This window comes from Nerophis ophidion, linkage group LG27, assembly GCF_033978795.1.
Source record: "Nerophis ophidion isolate RoL-2023_Sa linkage group LG27, RoL_Noph_v1.0, whole genome shotgun sequence".
NCBI lineage: Eukaryota > Metazoa > Chordata > Actinopteri > Syngnathiformes > Syngnathidae > Nerophis > Nerophis ophidion.
In genome coordinates this window covers 25,584,194-25,603,845 of record NC_084637.1, presented here as the reverse complement: position 1 = coordinate 25,603,845, position 19,652 = coordinate 25,584,194, and the positions used below count along the sequence as shown (strand labels likewise).

Sequence of the window (19,652 nt, the reverse complement as noted above, 5' to 3'; positions counted from 1 at the left end):
ATATTTTTATACATATATATATATAGTGATTTAGGGCTATATAAGTAAACATTGATTGATTGATATATATATATATACATATATATATGTATGAATATATATATATATATATATATATATATATATATATATATATATATATATATATATATATATATATATATATATATATATATATATATATATATATATATATATATACATATTTGTCTTGACTGGATTATCCAGAGAATAGTACTGGACATTAGCACATCCGACACGTACGTAGGATTAACCGAAGGAGCGTTTAAAACCAGATGGAATAATCACAAGGCTTCCTTTAGAAATCAGACCTTGCGGAATTCTACAAAACTCAGCAAGCACATATGGAACCTCAAAGACAATAATGTTGACTATTCAATAACATGGCAAATTCTTGCATCCAGCACACCTTACAACAGTGGTAATAAAAGATGCAACATATGCTTGAAAGAGAAACTGTTTATTATACATCATCGAGACCTGTCATCCCTCAACAAGCGCAGTGAAATCATTTCAACATGCCGTCACAGATGGAAACACCTCCTAGGTAACACATGAGCCAATCACCACGCTCCTACGCCTGCCTGTACCCACCCACTCAGTGCCCTATACAAACCATTGTACGTGAATGCTTCCATTAAAATCTCCTGATGATTGAGGGAACCCCTCATGAAACGGTTCTGTAGAGATGAAGTAGTCTTGTGATTTTTCCCACACATACATACATGTATATATATATATATATATATATATATATATATATATATATATATATATATATATATATATATATATATATATATATATATATATATATATATATATATATATATATATATATAAATATATATATATATGTATATAATCCAGCCAAGCCAAAATGTTTTAACCCAATGCGGCCAAGGAATTCTATTAAACACCAGTGGAGGGCAGCAACACGCTTGAGATGCGTCCAGTCTGCCGGAAATTACAAAGAAGATGTAGGGTTGCGCGCGCATCCGTCGCCATATTGAAAGAAGAGGTCCCCACTTTTTGAAAGTACCTGCTTTCCCCCCTAAATAAACACATTAGTACCGTTTCATTCGTGTCAAGTCCACGCCATGGCGGACGGGAACGGACAGTTACCGAACCTGCAGCGCAGCAGCCCACTACAGAGCCCCCAAATCAATGCAGGCTCCCCCGCCGCAGCCGATGAGCAAAGGCCGTCCAACAAAGAAGAAGGAGCCTCGCAGCCAGGCGGGGATGCTCGCACACAAATGAAACTTCATATTGCCAGTTTTCGGAAGCCCGGTGAGAAAACCTTCACGCAGCGCTGCCGTCTGTTTGTTGCTAATTTACCGCTGGATATTCCGGATGAAGAATTTGTGGGTATGTTCTCAAAGTATGGAAATACGGCCGAGGTTTTCATTAACAGAGAACGAGGATTTGGCTTTATTCGTCTGGTATGTATACTCTGTATTAGTCATATCTTCCTTATTTAGCATGTTTTCATGTGCTGTGCTCTTGCTAAATGATTGTTTTAAACACGTTTTCCTCTTTACGACACTTAAAGGCCTACTGAAATGAGATTTCCTTATTTAAACGGGGATGGCAGGTCCATTCTATGTGTCATACTTGATCATTTCGCGATATTGCCATATTTTTTGCTAAAAGGATTTAGTAGAGAACATCGACGATAAAGTTCGCAACTTTTGGTGCTAACAGAAAAGCCCTGCCTTTACCGGAAGTCGCAGATGATGACGTCACATGTTGATGGCTCCTCACATATTCACATTGTTTTTAATTGGGAGCCTCCAACAAAAACAGCTATTCGGACCGAGAAAACGACAATTTCCCCATTAATTTGGGCGAGGATGAAAGATTCGTGTTTGAGGATATTGATAGCGACGGACTAGAAAGAAAAAAAACTAGTTAAAAATAAACGCGATTGCATTTGGACGGATTCAGATGTTTTTGGACTCATTTACAAGGATAATTCTGGGAAATCCCTTATCTTTCTTTTGTGTTGCTAGTTTTAGTGAGTTTAACAGTACCTGATAGTCGGAGGGGTTTGTCCACGGGTGTCTTGACGCCAATGTCTCAGCAAAGTCGACGGCAGCTTTATGGACGGGGAAAGCTCAGCTGATCTCCGGTAAGAAGCGACTTTTTACCAAAATTTTTCCACCGAAACCTGCTGATTGACATTCAGTCGGGATCCATGTTCGCTTGACCGCGCTCTGATCCATAGTAAAGTTTAACTCCGGGAATTTTAAACAAGGAATCACCGTGTGTTTGTGTGGCTAAAGGCTAAAGCTTCCCAACTCCATCTTTCTACTTTGACTTCTCCTGTATTAATTGAACAAATTGCAAAAGAATCAGCAACACAGATCTCCAAAATACTGTGTAATTATGCCGTTAAAGCAGACAACTTTTAGCTGTGTGTGTGTGCAGCGCTCATATATCATAACCCATGACGTCACGCGTACACGTCAGCATTACGTGACGTTTTCAAGAAAAAACTCCCGGGAAATTGAAAATTGCAATTTAGTAGACTAAAAATGCCGTATTGGCATGTGTTGCAATGTTAATATTTCATCATTGATATATGAACTATCAGACTGCGTGGTGGGTAGTAGTGGGTTTCAGTAGGCCTTTAAAAGCCTACTGAAATGAGATTTTCTTATTTAAACGGGGATAGCAGGTCCATTCTATGTGTCATACTTGATCATTTCGCGATATTGCCATATTTTTGCTGAAAGGATTTAGTAGAGAACATCGACGATAAAGTTAGCAACTTTTGGTCGCTAATAAAAAAGCCTTGTCTGTGCCGGAAGTAGCGGACGATGTGCGCGTGACGTCAAGGATTGTGTTTCTTTCCCCTACACAAACCCTCCCCCCGGAAGAAATTTGGCGTGACAGCCCCTCTAATGCCTGAAGGACCCCAATGAGGTTGGAAAATACCAAGCTATATGACTCTTAAGGGTTTCAGCTGCAAAAATAGCTTGAAAGGTTAGCATGCTTTAATGCTAATATTTTTTTCCTCACTGTTAAGGGTTACAGCTGCAAAATTAGCGAAGCAAAAATAGCTTGAAAGGTTAGCATGGTGGAATGCTAATATTTTTTCCTCACCGTTATTTTTCACCAATGACAATCAGCCAATTATAATGCTTTTAAAACAGGGAGCTGTGTGGGCTGCTTTAAGGTCCTTCAAGCATTGGAGGGGCTGTCACTCCAAATTTCTTCCGGGGGGAATGTTTTTGTAGGGGGGAAGAAATCTGGCATGACAGCTCCTCACATCCTCACATTGTTTACAATCATGGCCACCAGCAGCAACAGCGATTCGGACCGAGAAAGCGACAATTTCCCCATTAATTTGAGCGAGGATGAAAGATTTGTGGATGAGGAAAGTTAGAGTGAAGCACTGGGAAAAATAAAAAAAGACGAGAGCAGTGGGAGCGATTCAGATGTTATTAGACACATTTACTAGAATAATTCTGCAAAATCCCTTATCTGCTTATTGTATTACTAGTGTTTTATTGAGATTATAAAGTCATACCTGAAAGTCGGGGGGGGGGGGGGGGGGGGGTGACCGCCATTGTCTCTGATGGAAGCCATGGAGGAGCCAAGAAAGTCGCAGCTGCCTCTTTGACAGTTGCTGCAGGAGGACGCAAGCTCCACTCATGTCTCCGGTAACAGCCGACTTATTACCACAATTGTCTCACCGAAACCTGCCAGTTGACATGTGGTAGAGAAACATGTTCGCTTGACCGCTCTGTTCCATATTAAAGCTTCTCAACAAACAAAGAAACACCGGCTGTGTTTTGGTTGCTAAAGGCAGCTGCAATCCACCGCTTTCCACCTACAGCATTCTTCTTTATAGTCTCCATTATTAATTGAACAAATTGCAAAAGATTCAGCAACACAGATGTCCAAAATACTGTGTAATTTTGCAATTAAAGCAGACTACTTTTAGCCGTGAGTGGTGCTGGGATAAAATGTCCGCTCCAACCAATAACGTCACAAGCACGCGTCAACATAAGCGTCATCATTCCACAACGTTTTCAACAGGATTTATTGTGGGAAGTTTAAAATTGCAATTTAGTAAATTTAACCGGCCGTATTGGCATGTGTTGCAATGTTAATATTTCATCATTGATATATAAACTATCAGACTGCGTGGTCGGTAGTAGTGGGTTTCAGTGGGCCTTTAAGTCTGTGAGAGTTTTTCATTGTGTATAAATAACCTTTACAGGTTTGCTATATCAGATTCAGGGCTTCACGGTGGAAGAGGGGTTAGTGCGTCTGCCTCACAATACGAAGGTCCTGCAGTCCTGGGTTCAAATCCGGGCTCGGGATCTTTCTGTGTGGAGTTTACATGTTCTCCCCGTGAACGCGTGGGTTCCCTCCGGGTACTCCGGCTTCCTCCCACTTCCAAAGACATGCACCTGGGGATAGGTTGATTGGCAACACTAAATTGTGAGTGTGAATGTTGTCTGTCTATCTGTGTTGGCCCTGCGATGAGGTGGCGACTTGTCCAGGGGGTACCCCGCCTTCCGCCCGATTGTAGCTGAGATAGGCGCCAGCGCCCCCCGCGACCCCAAAAAGGGAATAAGCGGTAGAAAATGGATGGATATATCAGATTCTGGTAAAAAAAAAAAAAAAAGAGTATGCTTTTCAATAACACATAAATACTTCTTACAGTGGCAATCGAACCTGTTCTGAGTGTTATGGTCGAATAAGATAACATGCACCTGGGGATAGGTTGATTGGCAACACAAAATTGGACCTACTGTGTGAATGTTGTCTGTCTATCTGTGTTGGCCCTACGATGAGATGGCGACTTGTCCAGGGTGTAACCCGCCTACCGCCCGAATGCAGCTGAGAAAGGCGCCAGCGACCCTATAAGGGACAAGCGGTAGAAAATGGATGGATGGATATATTATCACACAACTTTAGTATGCGGGGGTGTATTGTACCGTCCCGGATGAGCTAGTGCTGCAAGGGCATCTGGGTATTATTTATGTTGTGTTTTGTTACGATGCGGATATTCTCCCGAAATGTTTTTGTCATTCTTGTTTGGTGTGGGTTCACAGTGTGGCACATATTTGTAACAGTCTTAAAGTTGTTTATAGGGCTGGGTGATATATCGATATAAACAATATATCACGAGTTTTCCTCTGTGCGATATAGAAAATTACTGTAAGCGCTACCGTAGTCTCAAGGCCAACACGGACAGACTCAGGAGGAGCTTCTATCCCCAAGCCATCAGACTGCTCAACTGCACCGCTGATTAACACTTATCACAATTGCACAAAACCGCAGGCACAAGAATCACTTTACTTACCACTGTAATTACTGGACTACAATACTCTTCATTCTATGACTGTAAATAATGTAAAAACACTTTACTTATCACTGTAATTACCGGACTACAATAGTCTTTATTCAATGAGTGTAAATAATGTAAAAATAATGTAAAAACAAGAGTATAAAGAAGTCATACTGTTCCGTTACCTTTGTTCATACTACAGTCACTACTCAACTGCCAAAGAACTGTAGACATCCTCATATTTGTGGCTTCCTATACTGTACATACTGTATATACTATTATACTATTTGATATTGCACTGGTACTGTATTTGACTACTGTACTTCTACTTGTACTGATACTTCTACCATAACTACTGTGACTTAGTGTGCAACTTAATTGTCTTGTAATCAATGTACATCAGAGCTATTAAATTTTTTGTATTTTTTTGTATTTAGTGTATTAGATTCGGCAACTAGTGTTTGTACGCAATATCTGAAGAGCATGGAAAAAAGCATTTGACAAGTGACAAACTTTAACCTTGAACCTATATCGTAATATTAGAGTATACGTTCTCACGCAGTTGCTTTTAGCTGCGGGCATTACACTACAGGCGTTTTTCACTCCTTCTCATCTCTCCTTCTCACAGAGACGTAAAACAAGCCCGCCTTCTTACATACGTCACATACTGTCGCGCGTGTAGCGTCATACGCCCTCGCCAAGCAGAGAGGTAGCAGCATGGCTAACGTTAGCTGAGGCAGGTGGCGCAAGCGGAGCGTTGCGAGTGACATTACAAGAGAGAGAAGGTGCGAAACTGATCACAAATGGAGGAAGAACAATTAATGCCCAAAAAAAACAACAAGGGGTCCATCATCTGGTGGTGGTTTGGCTTCAAGCAGGGAGATATTCAGCAAACAACAGCAACATGCAAAGTATGCAGCAGAAGTGTTGCTAAAAAAGGTAGCAGCACTACTAATCTGTTCTTTCATTTAAAAAGTCACCCGGGACAGAATGAAGAGTATTTAATAAATACAGTTTTTATAAATTTAAGCGGTAGAAAATGGATGGATGGATGGACTTAGTTGTGATTTCCCTCTCTGCATGAAAGTTTAAAATGAGCGTACCGTATATTAATGCAGTATGATCGACAATGTTTTAATGTAGACACATAGAATCATCATGCTGCTGTGATTAGAAAGTTAGTTAATGTACCAATGATTGTCACACACACACTAGATGTGGCGAAATTATTCTCTGCATTTGACCCATCACCCTTGATCACCCCCTGGGAGGTGAGGGGAGCAGTGGGCAGCAGCGGTGCCGCGCCCGGGAATCATTTTTGGTGATTTAACCCCCAATTCCAACCCTTAATGCTGAGTGCCAAGCAGGGAGGTAATGGGTCCCATTTTTATAGTCTTTGGTATGACTCGGCCGGGGTTTGAACTCACAACCTACCAATCTCAGGGCGGTCACTCTAACCACTAGGCCACTGAGTAGGTATGCATCAGGTGTTCATTCAAGGCTGAAGCAAAATACCGATATATATATCGCGATATGGCATAAAAATATCGAGATATTAATAAAAGCCAATATCGCCCAGCCCTAGTTGTTTATATTATATGGCCACCCTCAGTGCGACCTGTATAGCTGTTTATCAGGCATGACTTGCACTCACTCATGTGCGACTGTAAAAGCTGCATATATTACGTGACTTGGCCGACACGCTGTTTGTACGTAGGGAAATCGGACGTGAAGTAAAGTTATAGAGGACGTTAAAGGCAGTGTCTTAAAGGCACACTTCCAATATTGGAAGTTGGAATCGGGAGAAATTCGGGAGAATGGTTGTCGGGAGGGGCACTGAAATTCGGGAGTCTCTCGGAAAAATCGGAAGGGTTGATCTATCTGTGTTGGCCCTGTGATGAGGTGGCGACTTGTCCAGGATGTACCCGAATGCAGCTGAGATAGGCTCCAGCACCCCCCCGCGACCCCAAAAGGGACAAGCGGTAGAAAATTGATGGATGGAAGATATTACTAGTATTTAGTCAATTTTGGTACAATTATTATCAGTAGCGGGCCGTGTGTTTCCCACCCAGGCCTTCAGTGATGTCCGACTTCAATGATTACCTCTCAAAATACCATCATTTATGTCCCCACATGACCATTGCTGAAGAAAATCTATACCGGAACACATGTACGCACTACTGGACATTGAAACACCTCAACAGTGTACAAAACACGCTATTTTCCAGCGCATTTAAAAATCAATAAATCCGCATCAGCAATTAAAACATATCTTATGCGGTACTGTCAAAATAAAATTGCAAAAAACATGTTATACATGAAAAAATAAAGAAATAAAATATCTGCACTCACAATCTAGAACCCATTTGAGATCATCTCACATTATGTACTCTTTAAAAAAACAAAAAAAAAAACCTCCCTGAACATGGCCTTGCAAATTAAGTGTTGTCTTGTCTAATCATAAAAGATGCAGACAAGGCGTGTTGGCTGACTTCTTAAAGTTTACTCCACAAGGTGCTCATCAAAAACATCCCGCTGACGGCATGGCTAAACACGGCTACTGGGTAATGGACTTCTTAAGTTACGTAGCTCATAACGTCATCACTATATATCTGCTATCTAGAAGGCCTTATTGACAACAACTTGTGATCTGATTGGCTATCGCAAGTGTCCATCAACTGTATGTGCCCGTTCACTTACAGTCCACAGGCAACACATTGTTGATTCTGAGGGCTTCGGGTAGATTTGGTACAGCATGGCAATGTCATGGCTAGCTGAATTCTGATTGGACAAAAACTCTACAACCTAAAAACAACAGCGCTGGAAGGAGCATAATATGACATGAAGAGAATATGAATATTTTTAGATATTTGGGAAAGTGAATAAAAAAATACTTTTATCTTCAATAATGATCATGATTTCTGGTTGTTAGGCCAGCAGAGAAGGCCTTGCTGGCCCTGATGGCACACCACTGGTTATAATGGGTTGCTCTGCTGGAACAGTTCATTTAGTCAAGTGTCAACTCAGTCCAGGACCAAAATCATCTCACCAAACCTGGGGACTGAGAGGGGCTTACATATTGGTATCAGTCTTCCTGGAAGGGGACATTAAGCTCGTATTTCCATTAGATACGGATCACCGTCGCGATCTGCTATCCGGCAATGGACCAGTTCGAAGTTGGCTTCTGCGCATGGCCAATTTGTCGTGGTCAAAGTTTGGGAGGGATAAACAAAGGCAGCGTCTCCGTACTTTTTCTGGTAAACTTTGTCAGTTTGTGGTTTGTTTTTGCACTTTAGCGTGAATAGTAGGATATATATCCTATTTCCTATCTATATTTCAGAATTTTTGTTTATTCCGTGTCGTGTATATTTTTCAATATGACAAAGACAATTTGTGCAGTTGTGGGATGTTCGAATAGTAAATATCACCTCCCAAGACGGAAACAAACAATGTGTGACATTCATGAGTGTTATTTTAAATATGGTAATTTCACCATATGGTATCATTAAGATACAAACATAACAAAAATCTGACCGTTTGTGAAATTACTCTAAGCCTTGCCTTCTTTGTTACTTTGAAGCATTCTTGTGTCCATATTTGTAACTGTAAGGTACATGTGTATATCAAAGTACATGATCGGTGGCCAGAGCTTCATGCCATCCTTTTCTCCTACCCAACCGTCAGAAATAGAGAGGATCTGGCAAAAAGTTAACATTGTCTTTTACCAACAAGGCCTTTTGGTAGTTCACAGTATGGCTGGGCGATATGGCCTTTTATTAATATCTCGATATTTTTAGGCCATATGCGATACACGGTATATATCTCGATATTTTGCCTTAGTCTTGAATGAACACTTGATGCATATAATCACAGCAGTATGATGATTCTATGTGTCACTGTACATTAAAACTTTCTTGTTCATACTGCATTAATATATGCTCAATTTAAACTTTCTTGCAGAGAAAGAAATCACAACTAAGTCATTTGACCCAAAGTGTATTTATTAAACAGTTATTAAGCAGTGGCACAAACATTATGTCATTTCCAAAACAAAGTGCAAGATGGTCAGAGACATTTTAAGTGTCAAATAAAAATGAGCTGCATAATAGGAAATCAAATAGTATTCCTGGAAAAGGGTGGAGTGCCATCTCCGGGTTGGGGAGGAGACCCTGCCCCAAGTGGAGGAGTTCAAGTACCTAGGAGTCTTGTTCACGAGTGGGGGAAGAGTGGATCGTGAAATTGACAGGCGGATCGGTGCGGCGTCTTCAGTAATGCGGACGTTGTGGTGAAGAAGGAGCTGAGCCGGAAGGCAAAACTCTCAATTTACCGGTCGATCTACGTTCCCATCCTCACCTATGGTCATGAGCTTTGGGTCATGACCGAAAGGATAAGATCACGGGTACAAGCGGCCGAAATGAGTTTCCTCCGCCGTGTGGCGGGGCTCTCCCTTAGAGATAGGGTGAGAAGCTCTGCCATCCGGGAGGAGCTCAACGTAAAGCCGCTGCTCCTCCACATCGAGAGGAGCCAGATGAGGTGGTTCGGGCATCTGGTCAGGATGCCACCCGAGCGCCTCCCTAGGGTTGTGTTTAGGGCACGTCCAGCTGGTAGGAGGCCACGGGGAAGACCCAGGACACGTTGGGAAGACTATGTCTCCCGGCTGGCCTGGGAACGCCTCGGGATCCCCCGGGAAGAGCTAGACGAAGTGGCTGGAGATAGGGAACTCTGGGCTTCCCTGCTTAGGCTGCTGCCCCCGCGACCCGACCTCGGATAAGCGGAGGATGATGGATGGATGGATGGATAGTATTCCTCCTTCGCTATGTGGTTGGTTACTACGGACATTTTTAAATTCTGTTGTTGACAATTTTTTACATACGGTGTTGATCTGGAAATGTTTGCCTCGGCATTTTGATGGTGTGGCCGTGTGGCACCGAATGGAGTTGTTGACATGCGCAGTTTCAAACTCTTCATTCTCTCGCGGGTGGCTTTTCAAATGCTGCTACATATTAGCATTGATGCTACTTTTTATAGCAACGCTTCAGCACCGCACTTGACAAATTACGGTTGTCTTTTCGACATATTCCCACTTGAAGCCAAACCACCGTCAGACGATGGACCCCTTGCAGTTTTTCTTGGGAATTAATTATTCCTTCATTAGCACCTTCTTTCTCCCGTAATACAACTCGCATGGCTCCACTACCATCACAGCTAACGTTACCCATGCTGCTACCTCTCTGCTCCCCGAGGACGCATACGTATGTGACAGTATGACGTGACAGTATGTGACGTATGTCAGAAAGTGCGCTTGCTGTCTGTGAGAAGAAGAGACAGGAAAGAGCGAGAGGAGCCTGTAATGTAATGCCCGCAGCTAAAAGCAACTGCGTGAGAACGTATACTAGAATATCACAATATAGTCATTTTCCATATCGCACAGAGACAAACCCGCCATATATCGCCCAGCTCTATGACAAAAGCAGGGCATAATTGTGAAAATTCAGAAACCGCTCTATTTACAATACCGTAATATCCCTAATCAGCATTGGTACTGTATAACCAATACTGCTCCTGTAACTACCGTATTTTTCGGATTATAAATCGCAGTTTTTCTTATAGTTTGGCCGGGGGTGCGACATATACTTCGGAGCGACTTGTGTGTGAAATTATTAACACATTACCGTAAAGTACTAAATAATATTATTTATCTCATTCGCGGACGAGACAAAGAAAATGTCAACAATCCTCACACACACGTCAGCAATCGTCACACACACGTCAACCAATAATAATTCGGCGGGGGGGAGTCCTGGCAGAAGTGCATTGTGGTCATGGAATGCTAACTGCTATATGCTATATGCTACTGCTGTAGCTATTAAAATAGATAATGTCAAAGTTAGCGGTAACTTATAAAAACTGAGAAGGGCTGAACAAAAATGGCACCGAAAAGGAAATCATGTACTGCAGATTACAAGCTGGACGTAGTGAAATATGCAGCAGAAAACGACAAGAGGAAGCGGCGCATACCTTTTTGAGTTGGGGGAGTTGTTAAGAAGCGACATCGAGGAAGAAGATTTCATCGGATTTATCGATTAGGGTTGACAGATTGTTTGGTTAACGTATAGCATGTTCTATATGTTATAGTTATTTGAATGACTCTTACCATAATATGTTACGTTAACATACCAGGCTTGTTCTCAGTTGGTTATTTATGCGTCATATAAATTACACTTATTCAGCCTGTTGTTCACTATTCTTAATTTATTTTAAATTGCCTTTCAAATGTCTATTCTTGGTGTTGGGTTTTATCAAATACATTTTCCTCAAAAAATCCGACTTATACTCCAGTGCAACGTATATATGTTTTATTCCTTCTTTATTATGCATTTTTGGCCGATGCGACGTATACTCAGGAGCGAGTTATAATCCGAATAATACGGTACGTGTTTTTAGATCGATACTCCAATATTTCCTTGAAACAAAATTCAAACATTGAAACAACAGAAGACTAAGTGTAAATCGATACATGTTACAACATAAAGTAACCAGATAATAACATTAACTTAGCATTAATAATAGTTTTGAGAAAAAATACAACCTTAAATGACGCAATATGTTACCTCATACTTCAACAACTAAATCAGGAGCCTTTGTAACCGTTTTTGAAAAGGTTCTATTATCATGTCTACACCAAATATTATTTTAGGTCATACATTGTTATCGCAAGTGGCTGCGATGTATATTGCGATATAAATTGTATGCCATATCACCCATCCCTATTTAAAGATATATTCAGTGTTTCCCACACATTCATTTATTTGTGGCGGCCCGCCACGTAAGGATTACGGCCGCCACAAATAAAAAAAAAACAACAATTTTTTTCCCCGGCTTTTGACTCGCTCGACCGCTCATAATCGCAATGGGACTCTGTCTGTGAATGGAAGTTTTAGTTACATATCATATAAATATGTAAAAATTCTATAAATATGTACATAAAGGGTTGTAATTATATTCCAACTCCGCGTTCTTCTTGGTCATCGCCGCCGCCGCTGCCAATCCATCCCCACCCGACCACACCACACCACCACAAATAGATGCCTGACCTGTGGGAAACACTGTATATTTGACTGTTTATAGTCGGTATTGTATATTAATCTGTGTACCTTTTTTAATTCTGTCTTTCAGGAGACGCGAACACTTGCAGAGATTGCCAAATCTGAGTTAGATGGCAAAATATTGAACCATCAACAAATCACAATCCGCTTTGCTACACATGGTACAGCCCTCTCTGTGCGGAACCTTCTACCCGTTGTCACCAATGAGCTTTTGGAACAGGTAAAGGGAGGGCACGTGTTATTTTTTGGTGGTGTTAACGGTCGTGTAATGTTTGTCTGCTGGTTTCAGGCCTTTTCACAGTTTGGCCCGGTGGAACGATCTATCGTGGTGACGGATGACCGTGGACGGCCCACTGGCCGAGGCATAGTGGAGTTTGCGAATAAAGCGTCTGCACGCAAAGCTCTGGAATGCTGCACAGAAGGCGCGCTGCTGCTAACCACGTACGTTTTTCTGCGACACTGACATTGTACAACTACCTTTTAAAAGTGCCTTACTGTACATACCTGCTGTATGAAGGAAAGTCCCACGGAGGATTGAACATGTTTGCATTCCCTTACCTAGAACACCTTGTCCTGTCATTGTGGAGCCCGCAGAACACTTTGATGATGAAGAAGGACTGCCGGAAAAGTTGTTACCAAAGACTCCAAGGTACCTCAAGTGAGTAAAAGGATTGTTTCATTTTGTCAACTGGGTTTTACTTCGCCTGAACAGTGAAATAGAAATCATCTTAGCAGGAGGATACATGGACTAACTTACGATCATCAGGAGTGTTTTACAGTCGTCGACTATTTGACAATTCCATTTGGAAAAGTCTTATTTGACTATCAACCTTGCCGTCAAATCATCAGACATTGACCAATGTTTTTAAATGTAATTTATGTGGACTGACTAAAGGAACTGTATTATTTAAATGCACACCATATACACTTAAAATGGTCTAACTTGCATAATTGGTCGTGACGTGAAACTCATTATTTGTGGACTGGTAAAACAAAGATTTGACAGTTCATATTTTTGGCGAGTATGTGGACATTCTAACATATGCAAATCTATTGTACCGTATTTTTTGGAGTATAAGTGGCTCCGGAGTATAAGTCGCACCTGCCGAAAATGCATAATAAAGAACGGAGAAAACATTAAAGTCGTACTGGAGTATAAGTCGCATTTTTGGGGGAAATTTATTTGATAAAACCCAACACCAATAATAGACATTTGAAAGGCAATTTAAAATAAATAAAGAATAGTGAACAACAGGCTGAATAAGTGTACGTTATATGACGCATAAATAACCAACTGAGAACGTGCCTGGTATGTTAACATAATATATTATGGTAAGAGTCATTCAAATAACTATAACATATATAACATGCTATACGTTTACCAAACAATCTGTCATTCCTAATTGCTAAATCCCATGAAATCTTATACGTCTAGTCTCTTACGTGAATGAGCTAAATAAAATTCTTTGATATTTTACGGTAATGTGTTAATAATTTCACACATAATTCGCTCCTGAGTATAAGTCGCACCCCTGGCCAAACTATGAAAAAAAAAAAATGCAATTTATAGTCCGAAAAATACGGTAGTTATTGGATACTATCAACTGTTATTTATTTACCTGATTAATTATCACTTAGGGAAAAATACAATTTCTACTATATTTCCGACTCATGCAAACAATTGGAATCATTGCGTAGAGCAGTGAAATGTTGGAATTTCAATTTTTGATTTATTCCATTGATAAGACAACAACCAACTTAAACGTATGATTTCATAAAATGAAAAAATCAATTTGTCCAACCCAACATACATAAATGAGAGGGGTGTCAAAAACGATTTTCTTATGAATTGTGATTCTTTATTGTAAATGTTCTGCGATGAGGGGGCGACTTGTCAAGAGTGTACACCGCCTTCCGCCGGATTGTAGTTGACATAGGCACCAGCGCCCCCCGCAACACCAAAGGGAATAAGCGGTAGAAAATGGATGGATGGAATTGTAACAGTTCCTTCCATCCATTGATTTTCTACTTTGTGTCCCTTGTCCGCGGGGGGCCCTGAAGCCTACCTCATCTGCACCTGGGCGGAAGACTGTGTACACCCTGGACAAGTCGCCATCTCAGGGCCACTAATCCATCCATCCATCCATTTTCTACCGCTTATTCCCTTTCGGGGTCGCGGGGGGCGCTGGCGCCTATCTCAGCTACAATCGGGCGGAAGGCAGGGTACACCCTGGACAAGTCGCCACCTCATCGCAGGGCCAACACAGATAGACAGACAACAGTCACACTCACATTCACACACTAGGGCAAATTTAGTGTTGCCAATCAACCTATCCCCAGGTGCATGTCTTTGGAAGTGGGAGGAAGCCGGAGTACCCGGAGGGAACCCACGCAAAAAAAATCAAAATTAGCTATTTCAAACTTTTATTTTTCAAATGTCTTCTACTGAAACAGTGAATTAATCCCAAATGATTGATGGCATGTTTACAACAACCTTAGAGGAAATTTACACCAGGCTAACGTAGAAGAAAAGAAGCAACTTACTTGCTCACTGTAACCCACCTCATTGGAACGTTTTGACGTCATAAGTCCTTACATATTTATCGTGCACCCCTAAAACAACAGAGCATGGTTGTATTGACCTGTAAAAGCGTCACAGGTTGTTTGTGCGTTTTACAACACGATCGGGCGATTCACAATTTTTTCTGACCTCCGTGTCAGTGTGCGCTGACGTTAAAAAATGTACAAGTCATTTTATGTCTGGTCTGTATTGATGATGCGCAACCAAGTCAGCTAGGTGTTAAGAAAGAGAGCCACAATGCTCTCTACCATGCGGAGTTGAACTGACAAACCTTCCATAATGTGTTTTGTCAGCTGGGTCAAACACAGCAGATTGTTTTTTGCGGTCCAAATGTCATTGTGGTGTGTCGCTGAAGTTAAGTTAATGTTTGGTAAACACAGTGTTTACTTGGCAATAGGTTTACGTGTGTTAATAATACAAGTCACATTCAATGGGACAGCATCTCTTGCAAGCCGATATAAATGTCAGACAGTTGCCGTGCAGGGCAGCAGTGCCAACTTGCTCTGGCTTGTGAGGTTCGCTAGCCGTTGCAGAGATTAAATGAGTGAGTGTTGACCGTCATGCTAACAAAGGGGTAGTTTAAGTTCTAGTGTAAAATGGCAGCATTCGTGTCTGATGCATCTCATTAAGTTTATTTTTTTCTCTCCCTCTTGTCGATATGTAGAAACTACCATTTTCACTACCCATTTTTTGTGTGCAGCTCAGTTGGCCAGTGTTCATATCTGAAGCTGATTTATCAATAGTTTATTGTGAGAAGGACGTTGCAATATCAAAATGTTGTCTCACCCTAAATGTCTCTTTCGTCAGGGAACGAGAACAAAAGCCACATTTCGCTCAGCCAGGAACATTTGATTTTGAGTTCTCATCTCGCTGGAAAGCTCTTGATGAGATGGAGAAACAGCAAAGAGATCATGTGGCCAAGTATATTAAAGAGGCCAAAGCGAAGTTGGAGGCTGAACTGGAGTCAGCAAAGCATGAACATCAACTCATGTTAATGAGGCACGGTAGGATCGATCAGGACTGCTTCACATAATTACCTGCATGCTTCCAAATGGATTTCTATTAGTGCTCCTACAAGCTTGCATCCTCCTTCATCCCTTTGTCACCCTCTCCCAGATCTAATGCGACGTCAGGAGGAGTTGAGGAGACTGGAGGAGCTTCGCAACCAGGAACTGCAGAGACGAAAGCAAATAGAAATTAGGTAGATGGCGTAGAACACAAAAAATGCACTTTTCCTGTTGCAGCAATGGTGTGTCCTCCGAGTAAGGAAACAGACACATAACTTAACAAATCTGCCTGCAGGCATGAGGAGGAGCGAAGGCGACGGGAAGAAGAAATGGTGAGAGGACACAGAGATCAGGAGGATCTCAGACGGCAACCAGATGGCTTTAGATCGGGCTACCAGGACAACGTGAGTGAAACTGCCATGCTGTCACACCCAATAAAATATTGTACATTTTTGCACAATAATAAAGAATAACATCGTTCAAACATTCAAAAGTTAAAGGTCTTCAGGAAGACATAATTATCTCCAATTCATTTTGTATTAAATCTATGAAATGGTGAATAAGTGGCATACCTACTGTAATTTTGTAGCAACTGGAGAGAAATTGAGGTTGACCACAATAACACTAGGCTTATATTTAATATATCACAAATTAATCACGCATAACAAACACCTCCCCCTTCACGTCCATATAACCCGCCAATATAAATCAAACACCCGCACAACACACACAATCGCACAGCCCAAAATACCGTTCACCTTCTCCAAAGTCCCCCAAAGTTACAAGACGTTTGCACAGCGGCATGCACGTACTGGCAAACACTCAATTGTTCGGAAGCCGCAGCTGTGTACTCACGGTACCGCGTCTGTGCGTCCAACTCAAAAGTTCTCCTGGTAAGAGTCTGTGTTGTTCAGGTAATCCACAGGCCAATGGTAAGTCACAAAAATAGTCAAAAATGAGGATACTTCCATAAAGTTGCCCCGTAGTAAAAAACGATGTGACTGACCGGTGCTCCAGGTGGTGTGTCTTCTACTTCCGCTATCCCCACATTCTTTTAAGTTACATTTTTTAATATTAACATGATTTAATACGCCTGTAACAGTTTCATATTAATTAAATGGATGACATAAGTATAGATAATTACTTTCCCAGCTTGGCACAAGTTAATTGAGACTGTCAATTTTTATCATAAATAGATTGACCCCTATGGCCATTACATTGTGTGCGATTTATAAGTGAGCGAAGGAAGCAAGAGAGAGAGAGGTGATTAAGAACAGAGAGGTCACTGAACAGAAAGCAAGCGGTACATGAGTGAAAAGAGAGCGAGAGAAGTAGGTGAATGAAATGAGTGTGAGCGAAAGAAAGATGTATTTGAGTGGTGTAACAGAGAGAGAAGTAGGTGAGTGGAGAGAGAGCGGTTGGTATGTACACTAGAAAAGAGATTCATATAAAATTGAGGCGTGCACTATCCACTTGACCCACCAGATGGCAGCTGAATATCTTAAAATGTGTTTTGTGGCCATTCCAACATTGACCATAGCTTCAGTTCCTATGTTGAGTGGTGCTTTCCATTATTTTCAGTAGACTGCATTGCAAAACTATTAACACCCGCCTCCCCTCTTCCTCTCACACGAGATCCACCCAGGAATGGGGCCATACGAGTCCATTCCCTATTGTAGGTAGATGAGTGAAGAGAGAGTGAAAGAGAAAGGTAGACGTGTAGAGAAAGGGAAGTAGGTATGTGAGTGAAGTGAGAGGTTAATGGTTTAACATGTTAATCTTATTTGTTTGAAGCCAAGGAATCAATCGTTTTCATCCAGTCCAAATAAGAATTACTTCTTCAGCACAGCCACTGAACTTCTTACTGCAGAGTAAGTCAAGTAAACAAAAGGCCATTTTTTTCACCAAAAGTTCAGGAACCAAGTTCCTGGAACCACTAGTTTTTGCAACTAAAGGTTCCTGTAGAAGTGTGTGGTTTGTGTTTCCACTTGATTTCACCGTTTAGGGTAGCTTATACAAATCAGGCTGGTGACGTATGGAGGAGTATATTTTTATACTGATACATGTAAATAAACAGACAGTACTAGGTCACATTTCTTTGACTAAAGTATATGTAAATGAAGTACAAAGCAATAACATACAAAATGATAAGGTTTTAAAACAAAGAGTACGTAATGTTCATAAAAAGTCTGTTGTCCAACAGACAGAAAGTTGTCCTCTCAGTAAATGATGAATTCATGAGGGTCAGGTGAGTCCTAATGGTCCATTCCATCTGTAAATAACAATGTATAAAAAATAAACGTCAGTGTTTATATCACGCTGACAACATAAATGCATCAGATTCAGCGTTAACTTGTTAGCATTAGCATTCTGTTCACTCAGGTTGAGAAGAATAACCACAAATGGCGCTTAGTGACCATTTCTACAAGATGTAACAAAGTAAAAAGTGAATATTTGATGTTATATTCTTTTGTTCCACTGGTGTTACTGCCTCTTTTATTGCACATTTTTCCAACAAAGTTAGAGTAATGAGCAGCTGAGCTCGCCGCTTCAAGACTGGATGAATACTTCATATTCCTCTGTCAATATGTTTAAAAGTGTCTGTCCACTTCTCGTAGCATCACATATTGAAATGAGGTTTGTAAAAAAAATATTAACATTAAACTGCATATATCGTATTTTTCGGACTATAGAGCGCACCGCAAAAAATGCCTGCCCACGAAGTTTTTGAAGATTTTTTTTTCCATATGTCAGCCGCACCGTTATATACGTTGTGAAATAAGTTATTTACACAGAAAAAAATTGTAAATGTTTCTTTACATACCTTAATTATTTCCAAACGGTGCCTATAACACGGCAGTAAAATGGCTGATCAAACAAAACAGAAGTCATCATCCTACTAGCTGCGTAAGCTAGCTCTCCAATCAGCTAAACAGACTCTATAACTCCACGCTGACGTTTTGGTGAATATACTGAGGAATTTGTTCACTTAAAACAATACAAAAATATTGCCATTATAAGTTAACAACACAGACACTTGTAAATGTGTTAGTAGGTCAATGCTAATGCTAACGATGCTAGCTTACATTATAGTAGCACATACAAATTTGCAAGAAAACACTCCAACACACATGGACCGGCTGAGTAAGTACGAATAGTTTCAGTTATATTGTTGAACGTACAAACTTTGCTTAGAGTGATTAATAAAGAACCCATACGAGTATAAATGCTATGGACGACTAGAAGACGGAACGGCACTTGTACTTCCAGTTGAAACCACTAAACAAAAGAAACTACTCTAGACGTTGCAAGCTTGTCTCAAAGATGTCACCATAGCACAAGCAATAACACAACTATTCAGTGTATTTGCTTGGTTTTTTTTTTTTAAACTAGTTGCATTGTCGCCGTCACCGATGAAAAATCCAGAAAGGTGCAAGTTTCAAAACGTAGGGGAAAAAAGTAACAGTAGTTTAAATACTATACAGCTAAGTAAAAACACTGAGGTTGTTCCACAGATCAGCGTATTTCAGCACTCAGATGTCACACAAAAGTTCCTGCAAGTTGAAAGTTCCTCTTGTTCTTCTTTCACTCCGTTGTCAAGTACGTTGGGATAGAAATATACAATAAAT

The 19,652-nt window shown here is 40.9% G+C and overlaps 1 protein-coding gene across 2 annotated transcripts in view; it reads left to right on the top strand.

The window, feature by feature from the left end:
- The first annotated feature begins 1,010 nt into the window (after window positions 1–1,010).
- The window catches only part of LOC133544375 (paraspeckle component 1-like), a 26,438-nt gene continuing 7,796 nt past the window's right edge, over window positions 1,011–19,652 (top strand). Inside the window, exons 1-7 of one of the 2 annotated variants that reach the window (XM_061889614.1) lie at window positions 1,011–1,463; window positions 12,506–12,655; window positions 12,725–12,876; window positions 12,998–13,084; window positions 15,824–16,020; window positions 16,133–16,217; window positions 16,319–16,427. In XM_061889614.1, coding sequence (XP_061745598.1) covers window positions 1,122–1,463; window positions 12,506–12,655; window positions 12,725–12,876; window positions 12,998–13,084; window positions 15,824–16,020; window positions 16,133–16,217; window positions 16,319–16,427 — 1,122 coding nt within the window. In that variant the 5' untranslated portion in view covers window positions 1,011–1,121. Of the gene's footprint in view, window positions 1,464–12,505; window positions 12,656–12,724; window positions 12,877–12,997; window positions 13,094–15,823; window positions 16,021–16,132; window positions 16,218–16,318; window positions 16,428–19,652 lie in introns of both variants that reach the window. The other variant, XM_061889613.1, reaches the window with a different exon arrangement.